At 40.2% G+C, this 24,087-nt stretch overlaps 1 protein-coding gene across 38 annotated transcripts in view; it reads right to left on the bottom strand.

The window, feature by feature from the left end:
* celf2 (cugbp, Elav-like family member 2) overlaps window positions 1–24,087 on the bottom strand; it is a 314,361-nt gene that overhangs the window by 109,233 nt on the left and 181,041 nt on the right. For all 38 annotated transcript variants that reach the window (XM_055006331.1, XM_055006332.1, XM_055006297.1 and 35 more), the window contains one exon: window positions 21,472–21,668. In XM_055006331.1, the coding sequence (XP_054862306.1) occupies window positions 21,472–21,668 (197 nt within the window). The remainder of the gene's footprint in view (window positions 1–21,471; window positions 21,669–24,087) is intronic.

Genomic DNA, 24,087 nt, shown 5'->3' with positions numbered 1-24,087 from the left:
TCCCTCCAGTTTCTGCAGATTCATGTTTGCTGCCTCCCAGCTTTGCTTATCTGCTAATTTCTCACAGTATTTATTTGTCCACGGATGAGTCGAGCGCTCCGTTGTTTACATCCGCTTTGTTGTCCTCCCAGTTGTGTTTAAAACCGACTAGCGAGAGCCGACCGGTTGTTGGTGTTTTTTGGGTTTTGTTTTTATGATTTTTCGTTGCCCGTATCGCACCACGTCAGCCCCGATGACACTTTGCCCTGCAGTGCATCTTAGTGAAATCCAACAGTGAGCATCTGGAGCAGGTTTAGCATCCGAATCCCACAGTCCCTTTGATGAGGCTGGGAGCGTAATGGATCTGAATTCCTGCGGTGTCCTCTGGGTGCCAGGGCTGCTGAAAGAGTTGGCCCTTAGCCTAGCGCCGGCAACGTGATTGGTGTTGTGATTCAGACAGTGCAGTGGCTGTGCATTAACAGGGATAACTCTCAGCTTAGTGCTTTTTTTTTTTTATTCCATGACCCACAGCGTCAAAGACAACTCAGGGTGTCACTTCGCTTAAACACCCCTAAACCCTCCGCTCCAACTATCAGCATCAATTTACCACCAAGAGTTTCACACCAGCTTCTAACTGGTTACAGGCGCCGGGATAAGAGGGGAAATTAGTCATGACTGACATACGATTGAGGGGCAAAAATCTTTATTATTATTCCATGTAGGTCACCCAACTGATGCAGCATACAAAACTCCTCGCTAAAGTGCCGGTTTCCACTTATCATCCCATTATCATGATTAAAACTGGACTTAAAATGAAAGAAGTTTTAAGAAAGTCAGAAGAATATGATGAAAACCTACAAACAAGAGTAAAACCGAAGATATATTAGCAGTGAAGTGTGTTTATGAGTTAAAAGTGAAAGCACTCATGGTGAAGAAAGACATGAAAACCCTAAAAACTGCAGATAATCTGACAAAGAAAATGGAAAAAAAACAAAACAAAGGAAATGGGAAAACCCTCCAAAAATTACATATCATAGGTTTTTGCTTTTGCTGATTAAACCATGATAACATGCAACGATGATCCTCTTCAAGTAAGTAAAAGCCATAAAAAGGCAAATTATTCCATGTAGATCGTCAAACTGATCCGGCACAAAACACTCCTCTCTACAGTATTGATTCCACATATCATCCCATTGTTTTGATGGAAATATTGGTTATGAAGTGTGCTTATGAGTTCAGAATACAGATAATCTAACACAGAAAATGGCAAAAACCAAAGAATATGGAAAATTTCTCCAAAACTGCAAGCTTTTGTGTCTTTGAGGTTTGCTTTTGCTGATCAAAGCAATAAAAAGCCATAAAAGTGTAAATTGTTCCATGTAGGTCACCAAACTCATGCATCATCCCATTATCGTGATAAAAATTGGATTTATAGTGAAGAAGAAGGTAAAAAAAGTTACACAAATGAGAAAAAAATTACAAAAGAGAGTAAACTCAAAGAGATATTAGCAGTGAAGTGTCCTTATGAGTTATAACGTAAAAGCACTCATGGTGAAGAAAGACATGAAAACCCTAAAAACTGCAGATAATCTGACAAAGAAAATGGAAAAAAACCAAAGAAAACCCTCCAAATATTACAAATCCTTGCTTTGTCTGAGGTTTTCTCCTGATGATCAAAGCTCTGATTACATGCCACTGGGATCCTCTTGGAATAAGTAAAAGCCATAAAAGTATAAATTGTTCCATCAGCCATCAGGTGAAACAAAAAGCTGGAGATCACTTAAAGCAGCTCAGTCTGCAAACACCCACATGGTCCTGAGAAAGGCTCTAATTAGGCTGAATAAGTGGAAACACCTGCGCAGGTGGGAAGCTGCAGACAAAAACCTCTTCAGTGACTCTGAAATGACTGAAACCTCCACAGCATGAAGCAAAATAAACCAAATATTTTCCATTAGAATCAGTCCGGAAACAAACTGAATATTAGTCTCCAAACAATTATGCCAGTAAACCTCAAATAAATGCTGTAAAATTAACCAAATTTTAGTTTTGGTGCATATTTTGTCTGGTTACAGGTTATTATTGCTACAACATCTGATCCAATATGGAAAAAAGTGTAGGGATTTTCACTATAATGCTTGAATATCTGTGTCTGAAAATAATTAATCACCCTAGAATACCCTTTAAAAGCTGAAACAAGCCATTTACAACCTTTCTTTTAAGGTCTGACACTGGAAAAAAGCATCTAAAAATAGATTTTTAATTCCGTTCAGATGCTCAGATAGTTTCTGCTGCCTAAATATTTCCAAACAAATCAGCATTCTGGCAACCAAATCTTGTTTTTTCCACTGTTTTTCTTGCTCATTTCTTCTTTTCTCTGCTGCTCCAACTCTTTAAACATGTATGTTAGTGAAAACCTCAAATAAATGTGATGAATATTAACTGAATTAAAGGTTTGATGCATATTTAGTTCAAGTACATGCTATAATTGCTTCAATAATTGATGAAATGGCAAAATATGCAGGAACTTTTATGATATGACTTGAATAACTGTGTCTGGAAAGAATTAATCACCCCAGAATGACTGCAAAATTTAAAAAAATAAAATAAAATAAAACCCTTCAAAAAGCTGAAAGAAGCCATTAGGAACCTTTCTTTTCTGGTCTGACACTGGAAAAAGCATTCAAAAATAGATTTTTAATTCCATTCAGATGGTCAGATGCTTTCTGCTGCCTAAATATTTCCAAACAAATTGACATTTTGGCAACCAAATCTTATTATTTTCCAGTGCTTGTGTATGTTAGCGGATACCTCAAATAAATGTGGTGAATATTAGCTGAATTTAAGGTTTGGAGCATATTTAGTTCAAGTACATGTTATTATTGCTACAATAACTGATGAAATATGGCAAAAAATGCAGGAACTTTCACAATATGACTTGAATAATTGTGTCTAGAAAGAATTAATCATCCTACAATGACTGCATTTGCATTTAAAATAATAAAGAAACTTTAAAAGAAGCCATTTGCAATCTTTCTTATGCAGCCCGTCTACCAGTTAAATAGGTAGAAAGGGGCTCTGAGTTCTCTAACTATATTTACTTTTATAGAGTAACTCAGGTTAATTCAATGTAATATTAATTTTAGGTAGGTGAAGTAACTGGAAACACTGGAAACAACTTTAACTATTTTGTATTGCTTATCATTATTTTTAAGGACCTTTAAACCTTGTAGCATTTCTTTATAAACAGCAATAACACACATAAACAGTATTAAAGTACACAAATAATTCCTTACGTTAATAAAAAATAATAAAACTAAATATTTCCTTTCAATTTTCTTTTCAAATGTCTGCAATTCACCTCACACTTTAACCTTTTAAACAATAAACACAACATTCTATACTAAGCCGGCAAAATAAATAACCGAAATAAAATAAAGCGTTGCAGGCCTGTTTGACTTTAGTTCGTCTAAATCACTACTCACTTCTCCTCCATCGAGCGAAAACAACAAAAACCCAGATGTCGTGAGTGTGTGGTCCAGAGAGCATCAGATGGGAGCAGAGAAGCAGGTGAAGGTGTGACGTCCAGCAGGTCTCCACAGGAACTCTGAGCGCTTTCTGGGAACTGCTTCTTGTTTTCAGACCCAAAAAAATCCCAAAAACAGTCCAGACGAAGCCACTCCAACAAGCTGTGCTAGCTAACCGCAGCGCACCGTCCGTGTCTGTTCATCGCTACTCAGTTGTCCAAAGAGCAGTCAGGACAGTTCCATACCTCCAAACTTTGTATAAAAGTTCTGCTTTTTGCAGATTACATTACTAATAACCTGTAGACTCACGTTACTACACTTCAGCGCAAAACTTCTGGAAAACTCCGCTAAGACGATCCACTCCTGCAGACTCCTCTCCTCTCCTCTCCTCCACACACGCCTCATGCACGCACGCCTCATGCACGCACACGCCCTCACTGCATTCCCTTCACGCGAACCAATTAACCTGAAGTAAAGTGCATTCGTGAACACATACGTTTCTCTAGAAAGATCTAGCATTTCCTTTTCCAGAATAAATGAAATAAAATACATTTAACCATTTTAAACATTCTTATGAACTTTTATACACACAATTTTAACAAACCAAAAATATGTATTTAATCACTTTTTAATACATTTTTTAACTATTTATTTATCTATTTTTGCATGAATAAATATTTATTAATATTTTTCACTGGGCTACACTTATATGGTCTGACACTGAAAAAGCATCCAATAATAGATTTTTAATTTCATTCAGATGCTCAGATGGTTTCTGCAGCCTAAATATTTCCAAACAAATTGGCATTTTGGCAACCAAATCTTTTTTTCTCCCGTTCCTTGCTCATTGTTCTGTGCACATGTGGAGCCTGTATGTCAGCAAACTCTGTGTCCTTTAAATGAAGCTTTAAAATAATATCTCAGTGCATCCAAGAAGCTTGAAATCAGAGTAAATACTGTTCATTAGAAAGGTGACGGAAAAACAGCAAAAGAAACTGTAGAATGATGTGTTTGATTTAACCCACTCCAAAATGTGACAGCGGGTTTAAAAAGTGTGTGTTTTATTTAAAGATTTTTTCCAAAAAAGACCATTTTTCAGACCCACAAACTGCAAAAACAAATGGAATGATTGGATTTTCACCTTTCTGACAGTCTTTGAACTAACCATGTGTGATGTCTACGTCTGTTGGAAAATTAACCACATCTAAGCTTAAAATCATGATTTAATTAATCAGATTAATCCAAAGCACTTCATTGTAAATGTCTCAATTAAAAAAACGTCAAAAATATACCATTTGCTCTAGCTGGATTTGGTAAAAAACAAAAAAAAATGTGGAACTTTTGTAGCAACTGTGGATTTATTTCTGATTTAGCTGCAACCAACAGTCAAGTGACAAAAATCCTTTTTTGGCTGAACTGCAGGCAGTGTTTGAGGAAATTAAAAATGCATGTAATAAGTTATGTACAGTATGTAGAGTCACCACTTTTTCCCAGAATTGGGAACATCTATGGAAAATGTTGAACATGTTTGCAATTTTGTAAAGTATATAATCCAAGAAGTTCAAGTTTTGCTTTTTTCCCTATGGTTTAAGCTATTATAACTGTGTCTAAGTTCATTTCTAGTCATGTTTTTTTCTATTTCCATGGCGGTGTAGACTTTATATTCCAATAAAATGAACCTACAATAAGTCAAAATGCAAAAAGAGCAAATATACTTCTGGAAACTGTTTGGAATCCAAAGCGGTTAAAACGAAAATCTCTTGCATTTGTTGCACGTCACAATATCGATGCTGAAACTGTACATTGTGCAGCATCATGAACCTTTTAACTGTATATTTCCAACACGCTTGGTGCAGCATGAACATTTTCTCCAGGGAGCTTTTATGGCACGGCCTCAGCATTGTACATTACAGCGCCATTATAATTCCAGTTGCACCTGTGCTCAAGATTTGGCCCCTTGTGTGTGATTAGCAATTCCAATAACACTGTATGAGGGTGTGTGTTTTTTCTTCTTCTTCTCTGAATTGTGATTCTTTCTGCATATCCGTACATGGGAGGGCTAGCCTTTTGGGTGTTAGCATTAGCGATTCTGACGGCATCTAATGCACGGGGGAGAGGGTGTTGAGATTCCCGCGGTGTAGCCGAGGCCTGGGAGCCGCTCGGCATGTGGCCGGCCCCCGTCCCAGGTGGTGGGCTGTCAAAACCGCGATCAAAGAGCAAGCCGAGTAGACCTCACACGCACCGCATTCACCTGGTTGAGAGTCAGCGCACACGGGAAGCCGAAGACAGTGCAAAACATGTGAGCACCTTGCATGAATAAGCATTTTTTTTTCTTCCTCCGACGATTTGCGCGAATCTCTGCTCACAACATTTACCCGAAGGCCGAAAGGGGCTCAGAGTGAGGCTGGTGTTGTTGAAGAGGGACACTCAAAAGAAAACAAAGAAAGAAGGTGAAGGAATCTATTAGAAGCCAGTGTGAGCAGACGGTGAGGATACGGGGCAGAGAGGGGTTTGTAAGAAAATTTTAAAAAGGATGGAAGAGAAACAGCGGCTGTGAGCGGAATAGAGAGCAGAGCAGGGAGATGCCTGTTCATAAATGCTTCATGGATGCTGAAGGGGGCCTTTGACTGAGCGAAGACCCTCCGCCCCACAACTCTGTCAACACGTCTACCCCCTCCGACAACAGGTCGACCCGGCAGGAAGCTGCAGAGGAGCTCATGAATTTCCACATGCAAAAATTACAGCAGCAGCCTCGGAGGCGGCAACTTGCCCCGCAGTTTATTTTTACTCTCTGCACATTTAATTCCTTATGTCGATGTTTTTTTCTTCTTCTTGCAATTCTTAATTTAAAAAGAGAACATCCCAGCGTCCCCTGCCACACAGCAGGCTGGGCGGGTCATCTTAGCCTGAGCACCTACTAATCTACTTAAAAGACTTTCATTAGCCCTGGTTTTAGTGCAGCGTCCCATGTTAGATGAAAAATACTCAAGAGAAAGTAGCTCCATTCATGCACTCAAACACTAAAGTCCCATTCTGACAAGCATATATGATGGTGTGCTGAAAGTGAGGTGGAAGATGTACAACTTCATCAGTCAATCCAGCCCATCTCGCCATCACTACGTCTGCAGTGAATAGTCGGAGTTGCATCATTGAAAACAAACAGAAATCTTACAAAAAGTAAAGGCTCCTGAAATTGAAAATGATCTCCGTGAAACATCGGGCTGTCAGCGATCTGTGGGAGTTGAAATGTTGCAAGAAGCTAAATTTCTGGTGCGAGCTTTCAGAAGAGTTGCTGCGGAGTTTAAGAAACCTGACAGCGCCGTGGTTCGGACTGCACACACTGCATACATCGTTTCAGCATCAATAATAACTCAAACACAGTGTTTTTGTTTTTACTTTTGCACTGACTGCTTGATGCAAAAGGAAAACTGGCGTGGTTTTCATTTTTCGTTTCTAATCTACAAGAGAAGTCTGTCTGATGGAACATAATTTACTCCGATTTAAGGGTTCTTGGATACACTGAGTGTCTTCTTTAAAAACTCTATTTTCAAGACATGGAGCTTGTTGACATTCAGGATCCACATGTGTGCAGCAAAATGAGCAGAGCACAGGAGAAAAACACTGCAATGAACAAACATTTGGTTGCAAAAACTAACAATAAATCAGCTGTAAGGCTGCAGAATTAATGGAATATTTGGATTCTTGCAATTAAATGACCACAATCCACGACAATGTTGACGTCTAAAATACTCGTAGAAAACAGCACATGTAGATAAAATCACTTGATTTCAGATAAATCTTACACTAGAACTTCTCATTTCACTCTTTTCAGAGTAGTCTTGTGGTGATACCTGTCTGAGCTGCTACTGCTCCGTTACTGTAACTGAGTGGAGACTAGAGGCTTCCCTCTGCACAGCCACTTAGCTAGCCCTCTTTCAAATGAGGTAAATCTGAAATTACAACACCTTTTTTCAATCTTTCCAAATATCTTTTGGTTACACAACTGTGCAAACTCCTGCTTTGCAGTAACTAAGTGGAGACTAGAAGCTTCTCTGTGCACAGCCACCTAGCTAGCTTCCAAAGTCAATGAATAATCAGGATAAATAATGTTGACCTTTGACATTGATCTGAGCAGTGGTCGAAACTCCAATGCTGTTACCTGCCTGTGTATGTTTACTTGCAGGCTTGAAAATATGTCAAAAATCGTCATTGGATTTATGCGTTTCTAGTTGTTTTTTTTCTAGCTATAAATATGCCATTTCAAGTAAGAGCAGATAAAATTATCCATTTCAGGTGTCCAGGTTGAACATTTATTGAGAAAAACGCCCCTTTAGGTTATTTTTTTTTTTTTTTTACACAACGTGTTTTTTATGAGGGTCAAGCTAATGTAACTGAGCAAAATCTGAATTTAGAACACTTTAGTTCACTTTTCAAAAATGTTTTTGTTTTTGCATTGCAAAACCTGAGTGGACACTAGAGGCTTCTCTGTGCACAGTCGTATAGCTAGCATCTACTAGCGCTTGCAAACTCAAGTGAAATAAATCTGTAATTAAACACACCTTATTTCACTCTTTGCAAAAAATTTTTTTGGCTGCACACCTCTGCCAACTCTAAAGGCTTCTCTGTGCACAGCTGCTCAGTTAGTTTCTACCGCAACAGTCGTGATGCATTTAGGAAACATTACGAAACCATAGTGTCTATTGTTAGGCAGATATTCAGCAAGTAAGACATTGTGGGTACAATTTTATTTACATTTCGCCTCTTAGAGATGCTATGGATTCAGGGGGAAATTTGTTTCAGTGTTATTTTAATGCAGATTTTTGCATTAACAGGAATGTAGCATGACAGAGTCAATAAATAATCCTGATAAACGGTCTCAACATTGATCAAAAATAATTGTAATTTTGGCCATAATCACGCAGCCCTAGTCAGCTATATGGAAATATTTCAGCTAGAGAAAGGATGATGGAATTTTTGGGACTACAAGGTAAAATTTGTTTTGCCTGTTTAAATCAGTACAGCAATTGTCTTCTTGACAAGCGCAAAGCCAGATCTGAATGCCATCCAAAACAAACACATTTCCAATGTTACACCATACAAGAAAAGTGCAGAAGTCCAGAGCTGCCTTTTTTTCTGCATTTTTACGACTATTTTGTGATTTTCTATGCACATGGACTCAATTACAAAATCAACCAAATCACTGTAGAATGATTAATTTTTTCCACATATGGCAAAAATATCACAATCACAATGTCAGTTTTTTCCATAATCGTGCAGCCGTGAATCTACTGTCTCTTTACCACCTTTCAGTTTTTGTTCTCCAGATTTAAATGCATACGAATAAACTAGTTTAATGTTACTGATGGCAGCAGGTTTAGATGTTATATGTGTGTGCATTCAATGTCCCTCTACAATCTCCAATTCATGACCCAAAGACTACTTTTCCTTATCCGATTGATTTATTTGAATAATATTTTGGAGCTCTGCGGAGCTACAATTATCCAGTATTCACAATCTGAACAAATTAACATAATATTTTTCTCTTTCTTCGTTTGCTAAAAGTGTTCAAATCTGCCTTCCAATCTCGTTAATCATCTCATGACCACTAACGTTTATCTCGTTAGTCCAAAAACCTCCAGGTTGACTCGCTTTATTGTGGGCCGGGAAATCTGGAGACTGTGGAAGGAGTGAGGAAAAATAAAAGAAAGCAGGTGGAAGAAGGGGGAGTGAGAGGAAGCCCTGCAGTCCGGCGGAATGGAAGTATGGTTTATTAAAAGGGGAAAAAAGCCAGACAGGTGGGGGGGTATCGCCAAGCTTCACCCCGAGTCCTTCCACCCGAGGCGGGGTGCTCGCAGTGACTCGCTCTTCACTCCGGTTCCCCTTTTTCTTCCTTCCCCTCTACATTCCTCCTGACCCCGGGGGTTCCACTCAACCGCTGACCCGCATTAACTACACTCTGCTGCAATTACTGCTCACACAGGCCTCTGGGTGGCATTTGATACAGACTCCACCTCGCTCCATTTCTTCCCTGCCACTGCCTCTGTGCAGCTGTAAAAAACGCAACCCTTAATGTGTATAATTTATGTGTGTCAAAGAGCTCCTGAGTGACAGTGGGGATGGTGGTGAGGGGGGGTGGAGGAAGAAATGACATTCTGAGTTTGACAGCACAATAAAAGAACAGATTGTCAGATGGAGAAAGAAAAAAAAACAAGGAGAAAGGATGAGTGGATGGCTTCAAACAATGCTGCGTCTCTGACAGGCATTTGGCTGATGTTCTAATCCTGTTAACGTAGGAATCGGTCCAGCTCACAGCACTTCGCAAATCTATACAATCCACTGGTTACTTTGGTGGAAAAGCACCAGTGTCGCCACCATCACCCCTCTCTCGCTGCAAAAAACCACAAAACAACAACAGCACTTTCTGGAAATCAAAGTCATTTTCTGGCCGAAGTGCTTGGAGGAGAAAAAAGAAAGAAAATTCCAGCTTTCTGCAACTTTGCTTATAACCAAGCAACTCTTTCAGCCGCTGAGGCATGCAAAAGTATAAACACAGAGAGGAGGAAAAAAGAAAGCAGAGATGAGCTGAGAATCCACACACACAGATTCTCCCATTAAAATCCACCTGCAGCTGCTCTCTAATTGGGCCTGGGTAGCCGGCTAAAAAAGCTAACGTCTAGTTAAAGCGATATAATTGGCCGCTCTGCTTTAGGAAAGAATGAAATAAATCAGTCCCCCGTCTCAGGTCGGCCCCGTCTCAACTGAATCGATTAGAGCAGATAATTGTCTTGGACGGCGGAGTGTTAGCTCGGCGTTGCCATAGCTGAGTGAGAGGATACAGTTGGCTTGCAAAGCGGATGCCTGCCACTGGACCGATGCGGGTCCCTGGACAATCGGAAAAACCCGGGCAGCCAGATTTCGATCTGAGCAGTGATCAAAAATCAGATGCTATAATCTGCCTGCATGAGTTTATCTGCAGGCTTGAAATTATGTCAAAAATCCTCATTGGATTTGTGGAGTTTTAGTTTTTTCAGCTATAAAGATGGCATTTCAAGTAAGAGGAGATAAAATGATCCATTTATCAAGAAAAATGCTCTCTTAGGTTGTTTTTTGCACTCTCAATGTGTTGTTTATGACCATCAAGCTAATGTAACCGAGGTAAATCTGAATTTAGAACACCTTATTTCACTTTTCTCCCCCAAAATTTTTGGTCACCCACCTCTATAAATTGCTGCACTGCAGGTGGAGACTAGAGGTTTCTCTGTGCACAGCTGCCTAGCTAGCTTTCAAAGTCAATGAATAATCTGGACAAATAATTGTGACCTTTAGTTTTTTCAGTTATAAAGATGACATTTCAAGTAAGAAGAAATAAAATGACCCATTTCAAGTGTCCAGATTGAACGCTTATTAAGACAAAATAACTTTCAGGTTGATACAAATGCCAAAACTATGCATTGTTTAACTACTTTCAAAGAAATTAGGTCAAACATCTGTATTTCTAAACTGCAGTAACTGAGTGGAGACTAGAAGCTTCTCTATACACAGCAACATAGCTAGCTTCTACCTTAGACTTGCAATTATGTCTTTATTAGATATATGGTTTTACTGTTGACATCTCAAGTTAGAAGAGATAAAATAATGTATTTCAGGTGTCCAGACTGAATATGTAAAAACAAATTTAGCCTATATGTGAAGGATTCAGCGTACGGTAGTATACTATAGTGTATATCGATAAGCAGATCTTCAGCAAGTTAGATGTTTTGGGTACAATTTTATTTATATTTTGCCTCTAGGAGATCCTCTGGATTTGTATTTTGGTACAGGGATTTATACATTAGCAGGGATGTAGCCATCAGGATGACATTTCACGTTAGAGGAGATAAAAAAAAAAAAAAAAAACGCTCTATTTCAGGTGTGCACATCGAACATTTTTGAAGGAAAAAAAACTCCCCTCTCGGTGTTTGTACTTTCACGGTGGTTCTTATGAAGGCACACAGTGTTGCAAGGTGAGGAACATACATTGATGCACTTAAAGAGGAAATCTGCAACATCCTTTTGTGTCTATCTGTGGTGCTAAACACTCGTGGCTGTCTTGTGGCTGCCACTTCTCCCCAGAGATCAGCTGTCAGTCAAGCCGTGCGGGTGGCGGCGCGTCGCCTCTTCTGTCTGATTTGAAGGTTTGATATTTCTACAGGTGGCCCTTTTGTCTTCGTCTTTTCAGCTGCAGTGTTTTGGCTGTAGGTCGAATCGCTTTTGTGCTGCAGCAATCAGCGACAGGCGACAGAAAGCAGATATGGGAACATGTCGTGAGTATTGGTTTTGGCGAGGGCTGATGAAAATGAAATAAGATCGTTTGCTAAGAAAAAAAATGACAAAATCATTGTTTCCATGTGAAGGGAAACAGACAAAAGAGTAATTTCAGTATTTTTTATTTATTTATTTATTTTTTTTGTGGCTCCAATCGATGTATTGTTCAAACTTTAAAGAAAAGTTGGAGAGAAAACCGAACAGTTACAGCAGTGGTAATACAACATCATCCAGTAGAATTCAGATGTAATCCTGAACCTATATATATATATATATATATATATATATATATATATATATATATATATATATATATATATATATATATATATATATATAAAAAATATATATATATATATATATATATATATATATATATATATATATATATAGATAGATAGATAGTGACAAATATGACAAATTGCTAGTGAAATGACATGCCAGGTTCACCTAATTTGGATGTTATCAGTTCATTAAATGGCCGCTATCATTGCACTTTCTTCCAGTACATACAGTATATGGGCCAGTAGGGATCTTCTATATCTTCTAAAGGGCTAGACGGTGTGTTATTACTTATTCTGATCATTGACTAACAGAAAATGTCGGTGCTCTCTTGCAGATGTGCAAAAAGTGTATGTAAGATCTCACGTTAAGTGGAATCGCAAAGCCCTAGAATCGTAATACTCAGAACTTTGGTCCCTAAATTTCACCAAAAACCAATGGAAATGTAACAGATACTGAGTGTTAAACAACAAATGAAAGCAGAGCTCAAAATAAGAGTCAAGTCAAAAAATAAAATTACTAATATGGTCCAAAATGGGACCTGAATACAAGCCTCCTTGGTGAAAGTTTGTCCACTTAAACTTTCACTGAACTTTGGTGATGACAACAACCGTTTAATAGGCCAGTAACATCCGAAACAGGTGACAGGTGAAGGTTTGCCTCAGTTTTGTCAACTACTAAGTTAGATTTAGAGAATAATTACTGGTTTGTGCTATGATTGGCACCTTCATAACAAACAGAGGTCTTCTGTGCTAAAGTCTGTTGGTTTTTGACCCATCCATCCAGCCCAACCTCCTCCCAATGCTGATTTCACTGCTCTATTATAACGTCACCTCGCGTCCTTTATTGCATCTATCAGAACAGATCTTTTTCACAGCTGCCATTCTGACATTTCACAGCAGAAAATTCACCGGAGCATTTACAATGGCTGCATTCCACTTCGGGGATGTTCTGCTATTGTACATGTGGATTCATTATCACGCTTTATGGGGACACTAAAGGAGCCATGATGAACGGTATTAACTCAACTTGTGCTTCTCCTGTTGTAACAACTCAAAACGTCCGCAGTGTAAAAGGTCTGCTAAGAGGAATGCAATAAAGAAAATTAGGTGAAGTTATAATAGAGCTATAAAGTCAGCATAGGGAGGAGGTTCTTGGTCATGCAGCTGCTTCATCAACTGAACGCAAACATATGCTGTTCTAGGGCGCTTGCTGAAATAGCTGGTGTTGTCTTTTATGCTAACTTAAGCATGCTAGCCTCTTCTTATGCTAGGTATTTAGCATGCATACAAGAAATTGGCCTTAAATTTCTCATTTAACTCTTCCTGAGATTATGGTAAGAACAATATCTACCAGAAATATCAAGCTTTCCCTTGATGCCTGGAAGATTCTGACAACTTTGTTCTAGTCATTTGTCAAAGATCTAACAATAACAGAGCAGTAAATATTGTTTGGCAAGTGTAAATATTGCTAATTTATTCATGCACGGAGCATATTAGCCAGAAAATAGTCAACATCATTAATGTCAGTGAACTACAGATGAGTAAATCTGCACTTTCTCTCGCTGCAGCCTTGACCCCTGGAAAAGTATGTTTAGGTTGTAGTAGAAATTGTGTCTCTTGGTGTTTCAGAATTTAATCAAAAAACAAATAATCATTCATCCGTGGGTTTACCTTTGCAGGTCAGACAGGCAACGCCACTTCATCAAATCTCATTAAAAAACTATATTTTATCTTCACCGCTGTAATAACGACACTTTTCCATTCAGCTCAGGTTCAACATGATTCAGATCCCTGGTGGCCTATTTTTCTTTTTTGTAATATTTTGAATTATTTCCAGTCTTGTGCTCAGTGTTCCGCCACTTAATGAAGACATTAAACTTCCGATTTTGTGCACGTTTGTGTGGATTTGAGAGTATGTGTGCGTCTGCAGCTCATGTGGGCTACGCTGCATCATTAAGATAAATGACACAGCACATCCCCCCGCCAAAACACACACATATACACTGCAACGAACCCGTCATGGCGCTTAGGGTTGCGTTTTAGCAAAAGGACCATTTTCTGTTTACCCCTCTGGCTCTCTTTGTCTCGTTCTCTCTTTATCTCTCCCTCCATCTCTATCTCTCTCTTTCAGCACAAAATGCCAAATTGCTCCATTTCTCACTCACTCCCCTCCTTCCTCTGCTCATCCACTCATCTGGTTATTAACTCCAAACACATTAAACCAACAGTAGCACCGCGATATTCCCCAGACCATCCTAGTCAGCATAAACACACACACAGCCCCAATGCACACACCTGGGTCAAACTACAAAATGGATTCTGCATGACGCACAAAAGTGACACGATTCAATGCTCTGGGACCAAACACAAAAATCTGGGAACTGACTCTCAAATTATCCACTGCGATTGATTAAGTTTTGGCCTCTGCACTGCACTAAACAGATTTAACGAGATCATTTCAAGTATTTGCAATATGTGTTTCTGGAAGCTGGTGTGACATTCGAAACGTTTTTTTCTTTTTCCAGCCAAAAATATTCTGAAAATGACTCGTGTTTGCCCGAGGAATTTTATTTTTGTCAGGCTGAAGCAGCCTCTTAAACGGCACTCACCACCGTCATGTGGTGCGAGATGGTGACAATAATGAGACAGCAGGATTACACTGATCCACAGATATCCACTCGCCGGTTTGATGTGTAAAACTACATTTCAGCCAGAGCTCCGAGCAAGCATTAAGACTCGGGTTTTATCTGCAACGTGCTGTAATTAATCATTAATTTATTCATTCCCGTCCGACGTCTGCCCAAGTTTGATTGCCATTTTAAAGGGATGTTTCACAACAAACTGGAAATGTTGGGAAAAGGAAATGAAAGTAAGTAGAATTAAGTTGCTGGATTATTTTTAAGTCAGACAGCAGAAGTCACAACAATGACAGCTTCCTTAATGTGAGGCACCTAGAGATGTGAATAAAAAGCAGAAACAACTGGACACATGTCGACAACTAAAGATTTCACTTTCTTTCTCCAACAATATACAACCTCGGCCTTGGATATCTTATCGTTAATGTGCTTCAATAAGCCCAGTGACACAAAGCCGTCACACAAAGCTGGAAACTAACTCATGAAGTCAAACCCAGAGAAGTCAAACCCAGAGTTTCATTTATTCATATAAAAAAGGCAGCGTTGGCACCATATTACCAAACCTGGACGTATCCAGAGTGGCATATTTCCCACAAGAACAACAAAGTATAAGCTTAAACCAACAAGAGGAATTTAAAAAAATAAACTCTTACTGCTAATTGTATGAGTTGAACAAGTCTTTAGTGCTTTGATCAGTCTTGTTGTTGTTTATTTTTTATATATAGCTACAAAAAGATCTATAGGATCAACACAAAACGATGCAACAAAGCGATCCAGAGAATCCTTTGACTTGTTAGTCTGCCAAGCAATGTGGAGTAATGTGACGATCGGCGTATGTTTGTCTGTCCGTCTGTCTGTCTGTTAGCAACATTACTCAAAAACGAACTGATGAATTTGAATGAAATTTTCAGGGAAGGTCAGAAATGACACAAGAACCACCTGATTAGATTTTGGCAGTGTTGTGGCTTACAGTCACAGATTTGTTAAAGATTTCTGTAGCACTGCGAGATAGCGGCACTGTAACTATGGCTACAAGTGAATGCTACATCAGCTGACGATCAGATGATTGCGATCCCACTACAAATCGACCGTTGCGGACTAATCGGGACTTATCCGTCAGAAATGATACGAGGAACAATTGATTCAATTTTGGGGATGTTTCTGAATCCCATCAATTCCCGCCCCATCGCTACACATTTAGGTCACATGATTCGATATCTGTACATAACGTACACATGCAGAACACACGTCTGAGCTCAGCAGAAGGTCATTTTGTTTGTGGGTAAATCTGTATTAAATGGACACATTCTATGCTGCTGTGATTTCGGCCACAAATTTTTTCAAGATTTCAGCTGTTGGAAATGATATGACTGAGCAGCCTTGCCAGATTACGACATTCTCTGAGTGCTTTTCTTGTTTTTTAGTTTGTTATTTACTACAGTTGGATCCAGTTGTTTATTAGGTAATTTTCTATGGGGCTTTAACTATTAATCTTTAAAGTACTCAGGTAAAATCATATAATAAATAACACTCGGGCAGTATTTTAACATCAGTCTTATTTTTCTACTGGAAAGCACTGTAGCACAATGGCTATTACTGTAAATGTGCTGTATAACTGGTGTTAATTTGACTTGACAGTAAAACTGCTATGCAGCAAACAGCAAAAAGGAAGAGTGGAGTTCCCACAACTGAGAATCTCTACACCATTTGCCACTGTAAGAATTTGAAGCACAGTTTTGGGTGGCCTGGACCTTTGTGCATGTTCCAATTACAAGAACTGCCCTGGAGAACCTCTTTCAGGGCTGTTTTCGGAGGAGAAAACCTACTCCAGGATAGGCACTTCTGAACGTCCCTGAAAAACTTCAGGCCTTTGAGGAGATATATACTGATTGGTTAAACTTGGAGGCCAACAAACTCCATTTTTCTGCCGTCTTTATGTCCTCATCCAGTAGCAGTCTTCTCCTCTCTAATCAATGTCGTGGCTGAAGCTGTTGGATCCTCCACTGTTTGTGCCACATTGCACCTTTTGTCTCTTATATCTATATTTGTCAGGGAAAAGAAAGAGTATAACCAGTCTCTAAAAACTCTTGTCTTACCTCAGTATCTGTGCAAAAAGTTCCTTGGGATCTTCTAAGTATGGTACAACCATTTTCCAAGAGAATAGATTGGTCAGGAGGTGGTGCTACATAGGCACTGATCTGTGTTCTCAAAGACAGGAGTAAACTAGAATGGCAACGTATCCAAAGAAGAAGTAAACCACCACTGTAACCCTGAAAACCAAGGAATAAACCCACATTTACCTTGCTAACCCCAAATCCTGCTTTGAACTACAGGATTCTCAATTTCAAACATGTAAACGCCATTTCAGTAGGACTTTACATCTTTAAGACCTCGAATCAAAACCATTCCTGTTACAACTTGCAACATGAGAAACTAGAGTTAACTATCAGCATATAAACCAATATGCTTGCTTGATGAAGTTTATTTTTCCTTCATATGTACAATTATTTATAGAAAAACAGAGAAATCCGTCTGTCTTGATGAGGCTATGTAATAGAAATCTACAGAACAACCAGGCTTGGTCTTGTCCAGTCTTGTTTTTCTGTTTCAGGCTCATATATCCTCCATAAATTTATGAGGCGAGCATTTCATTTGGAAGTTATCTCGTATTTCCAAATTTCTGCTGCCATTTAATATTTACCATGTCTTGCTGTTTTCATCTTTTAGCTGCTGATGTTCTGTTTTTTGGGGCTAGCAGTTGCCGAAGTGTCGGCTAATGAGGGCACAAACAAAACGGAAAAGAAGGAAGAACAGAAAACTAGCTGCAAACTTTTTTTCTTCCTGCAACTCTCTGGGACTAACAAACTCATTTAAATCCAAAGTGCTACTTCACAAAGAAAAGGAGGGAGAAAAAGTGCCTCTGGGTCACCAGTGGGGCACTGGAGTGGGTTCATTTGCCCCAAATGGGCCGAGATCCTTTTCAGACAACACCGTTGCTAATTTAAAATAAACACACTGAGTAAAGAAAGAGGCCACAGTTTCCCTGACACTGGTAAAATCTCAACAGTGAAGCCGGCGAAGGGGCCATCGCGGCTCCCCTCGGCTGAACGGGTGCAGATGAGGCCAGCCGGCTTACTTAGCTATGAGAAAACAACAACAGTGCTCAAAGCCTGTGAATAACAAGGCCAGTAAGAGCCCAATCAAATGCTACATTTCCTCTTATTACACTCCACCTCACAGCACAGAAAAAGAAAAAAAAAAATGAGGCATATATAGAGAAATTGTCATTTGAGTAAAAAAAAGCATGACAGGTAGCTGTGTTTTTTTGGGGTTTTTTTTAGTGATACTCTTGACTCATCAAGCACAAAAACAACTCATTTCAAGGGTAGTGGAGATGGAAGCAGGAGATTTGATGGAGATGAAGGACAGAAAAAAAGGGGGGAACTATCGCCCAAACCCTTCACTCAGAAACAGCAGACAGAAAAAGAAGAAACTGGCGGGGAGGGGAAGGAGTCATCTCAAGGCTAAGAGCGCACAAACACAAAGCGCATGACAAGTGTGTTGGTGTGCAAAAATGAGTTGATTTGGGTCTTGGCAGAACGCTGTCTCCAGGCTTTCATAAGCTCATATGACTCAGGCAGAATGAGAGGAAGCCAGGGAAGAGAGGAAAAAATAAAAAAGCAGAGAGAGAAAGACTAAAAACAGAAGCAGACTGAGGTGGAGTGTGTAGGTGCACGAGGGTGAAGGACGGCATATCTTTTTTGCCAGTGAAAATTTAATTTGGTTTCAAAACATGAACTCAATAGGATGCCATAATTCAGAGTTTTGTTCTGACCTCACCTGCTTCCCTGACTAAAAACAGGCTTTACACTCATCCGAGGAAGATTTTTAGCAAAACCAGAATCATACAAAACAACAAAGCAAATTCTGTGGAAATAAAGCTTCCAGCAGAAGCAGTAGAGGTACATGTTTCTAACGTATGCTACCCATTGCACTATGTTGCATTTGCCTCCTAACAATACATTCATAAAAAACTAAATAGTAATGTTGTAGTACTCGAGGTTGATCTTGGCCTTGAGGCCGCTTTTTGAAGGTCTCGCCATAAAATCAACCATAGTTTTACTTGCCCTCGTTTCAGTCTCAAATAAAGACAAATCAGGATTTTATTTCAAGACTGCTTCAGATGCAACTGAATTACTCAAATAATTCGTCATTTTAAACTTGAGTTTGATGTGGCTGCCTGGATGTCTGTTATGAAACGTTGCTACTTAAATAACAAAGAATTCATCCGCAAAACAGTATCCAAAAGAAAGCACAGTGAAGTTGCAATGCAATGCATCAAATGCCAAAAAAACCCTCAACTAAGTATTTGCAATGCTAACTAGCTAGTATTAGCATTCTATGTCTGTGTCATAGACTACATGTAAAAGTAGTCATCTTAAGGTGTACTGTATGTAAACTTGCATTCTTTGTAACAGCCAGTAGAGGGAGGCTCTGAGTCAGATCTACTCTTCACTTCTTTGGTTCCACAAGATGAAGATGGTGACTCAAAACTTGGGGCTTCTAAGCTGCAGTCAACAAACCAATGGATGGCGGCATGGTCGCCATGTTTGTCTTTCATGTGCAGCCTATGCTATGTGCCGCAAACTCTGATCCAAAGAAATTCAGCAAATATGAACAACACAATATATTCCCTCTTGCAGTGTGGATCTTACACTGGTCTGGTACCAGTCTGGACTGGTCTAAACCCTTTAAAGTCTTCTCTTGGTTTCTGTATACCTTCATCTTGGTCAACGCTCTGGTCCTTGTAAAATCTGGTCGAGGTGTAGGTTTAGTAGAGTCTGGTCTTAGTCTCGTCTTGGTAAATTCTGGTCTTGGTCTTGACTGCTATATACTTTGGTCTTGGTCAACACTGGTCTTGGTAAACTCTTGTCTTGGTTTTGTCTTTATGTCAGTACACTGTGATCTTGGTCTTGGTATAGTCTTGTTTTGGTCTTGTCTTGATCTTGGACTTGACCTGGTCTCCACCCCTAAAAGTCTTGGTCTCGTTTTGGTTTTGGTAAATTCTGCTCTTGGTCTTGTCGTGATCTTAGTACACTCTGGTCTTGGTCTCTGTATACTTTGGTCTTGGTCAACACCCTGGTCTTGGTAAACCCTGGTTTTGAGCTTGTTTTTGTGTCAGTACACTCCAGTCTTAGTCTTGGTCTTGATCTCAGAATACATTGTTTTTGGTCACATTTAGGTTTTGTTACACTCTTGTCTTGGTATTAATTTCGGACTGCAACACTACTGACTGGCATTAACTAGCATGCTCTTTACAATTCTAAATTTCACCCAAATTACAATTTCATATGCATAATAAAAAACAAGAAAACATTCACAATAAACGAATCTGAAGACTTTGGTACACATGGCCAGATTAACCTGTCAGGATAACTGGGACCGATATTTGCTATTGGGTTTCTTCTGCAATTCACATAAAGGTTTCCACTGCAGTTGCCATGCAGAAACTCCTGAGGCTCATATTGATCAGGAGAACCAGTTATTCTTTATTTAGGCTTTTTGTGGGAACATTTGGAAATGCTTAGGGAAAGAAAGTGGCCTTAGTTAAATTGAAAATGCCAGCACTGATTTGAATCACAAGACAGAAAGCATAGACTTTGAAAATATTTAACCAAAACTGCAATATTTTTCCAACCATAATTTGGTGTTTTAGTAGCCGAAGCCTAATCTTACATATGATCCAGCACATGGGCCCTGCCTCTGGTGTCAAAATCAATGAGCATTAATCACCAAACCAAGACCAGGTCTCTTCCCAAGACTTCAGTTCAGAAGAAGACTGTCTTGCACAAATTATGTTTCCTTGAAATGCATCTGACATGCTAAAGTAACAGTATTTAAATGCATTTTGTACCTAATAAAGGGCTTCACTTCAAAGGATTTGCTGCAACACTAAAGTGTCATCAGGTATTTTGAGGCACGCATGTTGAAGATCAACTTGCCCAAAAAATTACAACTCCTTGATTCAGTTCCTGAGTGTTTACCGGCTTTATTCGCTTCATCCCCCTCGATTCATTTTCGTTTCAAGTGACACTTTGAAACTTCTCTCGAAATTTGCTTTACAGTTGGATGGAAGCGCCACATCTCCCTTTCCTGGCGTCCTCTCTTTACTTTCCTCCCACTCTCCATGTCTCATCAGGAGTGTCATCAGCCCCCACTCCGGTTGATGCCTGTTAATATGGCAACGCTATTGTCTGCCTGTTCGTTGCTGCTGTCTCTATTGTTTGCTCTCACACTTGACGAATTCATCAAAGGGGAAAGAGAAAGGGAATGGGAGAAAATAGCTGCAAATCATGCCGTTTCGCACAATTGACTGTGTAAGTCTGGCAGGGAGAGGCTTTGTCTTCAAATGGTGCAGGAAATATGTGTTTGCTTGCGTAATTTTGCGCATATATCATTTGTTCTGCCATTAAATAGGTGGGACGGGCCTCCACTGCTGCTGACTTCACTCTGCCTCTGTTTGGGTAGAAGTCAGGATACAGTATAGAGTCTGTGTTATCTGTGTGCACAGATATATCGACTTATGCTAGCATATCTGCATGTTTGCATGCATGTATGTTGGTGTATTTGTGTCTCAAGAATTAGGATAAATGATGAAAAAAAAGGGTCAATTCCTTCTCCAACTTCCTGGACGTATGCATCACCACCTGCAGGTATATAAAAGTACATGTCATATGGTCATACCTTTGCTCTGTGGAGGGTTCTGGCTGCGGTCTCGGAGGATGTTGATCTGGTAGACGGCGCCGTACGGCTCGAACAGCTCCTTCAGCTCCTTCTCCGACCAGGAGCGTGGGATTTGACCCACAAACATCTTGATGGCGTCCGGGTCTGGCTGGTCCGAATGCTCCAGCGCCCCGTTCATCTTTCCGGCTGTGCCGTTACTGTAGAAAAGGCAAAAGGTAGAACGTTTAGAGCCAAGAACACCAAGTCAACACGTATTAAATGAAACAAATTGTGTTAAAAACATTGTCCATGTATTCCCTATCCGGTGGTATATGCACTTCAGAACTTTTTCGAGACTGTAAACCCATTCAGACTTGAATAAGCTTGCCCTGAACCTTCACCCATTTTCCTTGCAGATCAGTGTTGCACTGCACTTTTGTACCATAAAGTAGAAGCTGCAATTCTTCAAACTCTGGATTCAGCGTTTAGGGTCATGAGTCAAGATTTAGTGTTGAATTTCTACACATATGACCACTGTGCATCTGTAAACTCTGCTCAATGGATATACTAAGAGAATAAAATATTCCCTTCTTGCTGTGCAGCAATTCATTTGTCAGTCAATCTAATGTGTTTAAACCTCAGTGGGACTATTACTGTCATTGCAACATACATATTTAAAGAGCCCAGGTCATGCTGAAGACATTATGTCCATTACTTGCTTGTGCCTTGCGGTATTTTTCGCATTGTGTGATATCTAAGGCAGCAGTAATTGGAGAAAATGGCCGAGCCTCCACAGGGTTGAAGTGGTTTAAAGATCTTACATTTGCACCACTCCTTTAGTTCAAGTGAACATTTCAAAAACCAGCAGAACAGTGGCAAGTGATAATACATATGTGGGGAAAGGAGGAATATTTTTAAATTAGGACGCCAGGACCGGTATCTTGAAGAAAATTAATATAGGTTCAAATAAAAAGTCGCCCCCAGATTCTCATACATAACAGAGCGGAAAAGCCTCTAAAACATCCATTAGACCATCACAGGGACACTGAAACTCAGCGAGAGCCACACTAATAAAATTCTCTCGGGTGCCTTGGCAGCTCCTTCCAGCAGACAGCTTTCAGTTCAGCTTTTACACACCGATATCCCTGAAGCAGGCAATTTTTATACACATATATACAGTATATCCTGACCTGACACATCAGCTAACTGACATTTCACTCTCATGATAAAGGCTGATTTTTTCTGATGTAGTGATGGATCTATCCAGGATGTCAGTACATCCAGAGTGAAGAGCTGAGGTGAGATTGCATTCGTCTTATTTCACAGCACGACAAAAGGCCACATATGAAGCACATCTACGCCGTTTCCTTGTACTTGTTGACATGAGAAGAGCAGAGATACTTCAGGAACGTATGAGTGGATGCCTGATAAGCAGCGTGCGGTGGGTTAATGTGAGGTTTTGTGCGAAGGATTAGGCTGTACAGTGAACCTCAGGGCCCTTTAACAGGACACAGATGCTTACACGCCGAACGGTCTGGTTATATTTCCACATCTGGAATACATATGAAACAGAGGTGAAGTGCTTTCACCCCTTTTTTCACTGCAGAGCAACGGCACTTATCTTCAGAAAACACACTCGTCGGGCCACGCGTTTGGAATTCTAACTCGAGCTTTTCTTTTTTTTTTTTTTGACGAATAAAGGCTTTCAACGGCGAGGCCTGACGGAGGCAAAGCGTGACTATGTTTTGAGGAGAATCACACGGCTGCAAACACACACATTCACACACATCACTGCCATCAAGGCCTGTGGTCTATTTAAGATGGCTGAAAACCAATTTAATGAAACCAAAGTCAATGGCTGTGCTGTTTTATTGCTCTACTTTCCCTTTTGTTATTCTTGGCAGGAGAGAGAAATAGCATTATCTTAAGAGGCAAAAACAAAACAAAGCCAAATCCCGAGCTTGGTTAGCTGACAACACTAATACCACCCCATAAAGCTCGGCAAAGAGAGAAAGAGTGAAGGGGGAAGGAGAGATATGGAGGGAGGCTGGGAAGGGGGAGGGAAAAAACATCCAAACCTTTGAACGCGGGCCATCCATCTTTTGCAGAAAGAGCTGAGGCGCTCAGCAGAAACGCCCAATTCTTTAAAGGACTTAAAGGACATGTCAAATAAAAACGCCAGCGCCGGAGAGGGAAGTCAACGAGCCAAACCGGTGCTAACAGTCCTCCGGGCAAATAACCGCTCCTCGCTAAGCTGTCCGATAAATAGCCCCCGAGAGCCCCAAGGGTGGGAAAGTAGGGATTCAGGGCAGGAGGGACGGTTCCTGCCCACTATCACGGCCTGATGTTTGGACACATGAGCGGCGAAGACGACGGACGGGCGGTCGCCGGGTTCAGACTGCAGCACATCATTGCCTTCGCCCTCTGACACGACACGAGCCGAGCAAAGGCGCAGCAAGACGGGGAAGAGCTGGAGACAATCCCTCATTGTTGCCTGTTTATGTGAGGCTTGCTGGGATTGAGCGAGTCGACGGGGGAGACGATACAATAGCCGGTGTCAGAGGAGCGCCTCCCCTCGTCCGGGACACTGTCCACCCTGTGCTCCGTCCACTCTGCCTCGCTAAGACAATGAATAGC

This window comes from Amphiprion ocellaris, chromosome 21 (genome assembly GCF_022539595.1).
Source record: "Amphiprion ocellaris isolate individual 3 ecotype Okinawa chromosome 21, ASM2253959v1, whole genome shotgun sequence".
Lineage (NCBI taxonomy): Eukaryota > Metazoa > Chordata > Actinopteri > Pomacentridae > Amphiprion > Amphiprion ocellaris.
This window is presented reverse-complemented; position numbering and strand designations above follow the sequence as displayed.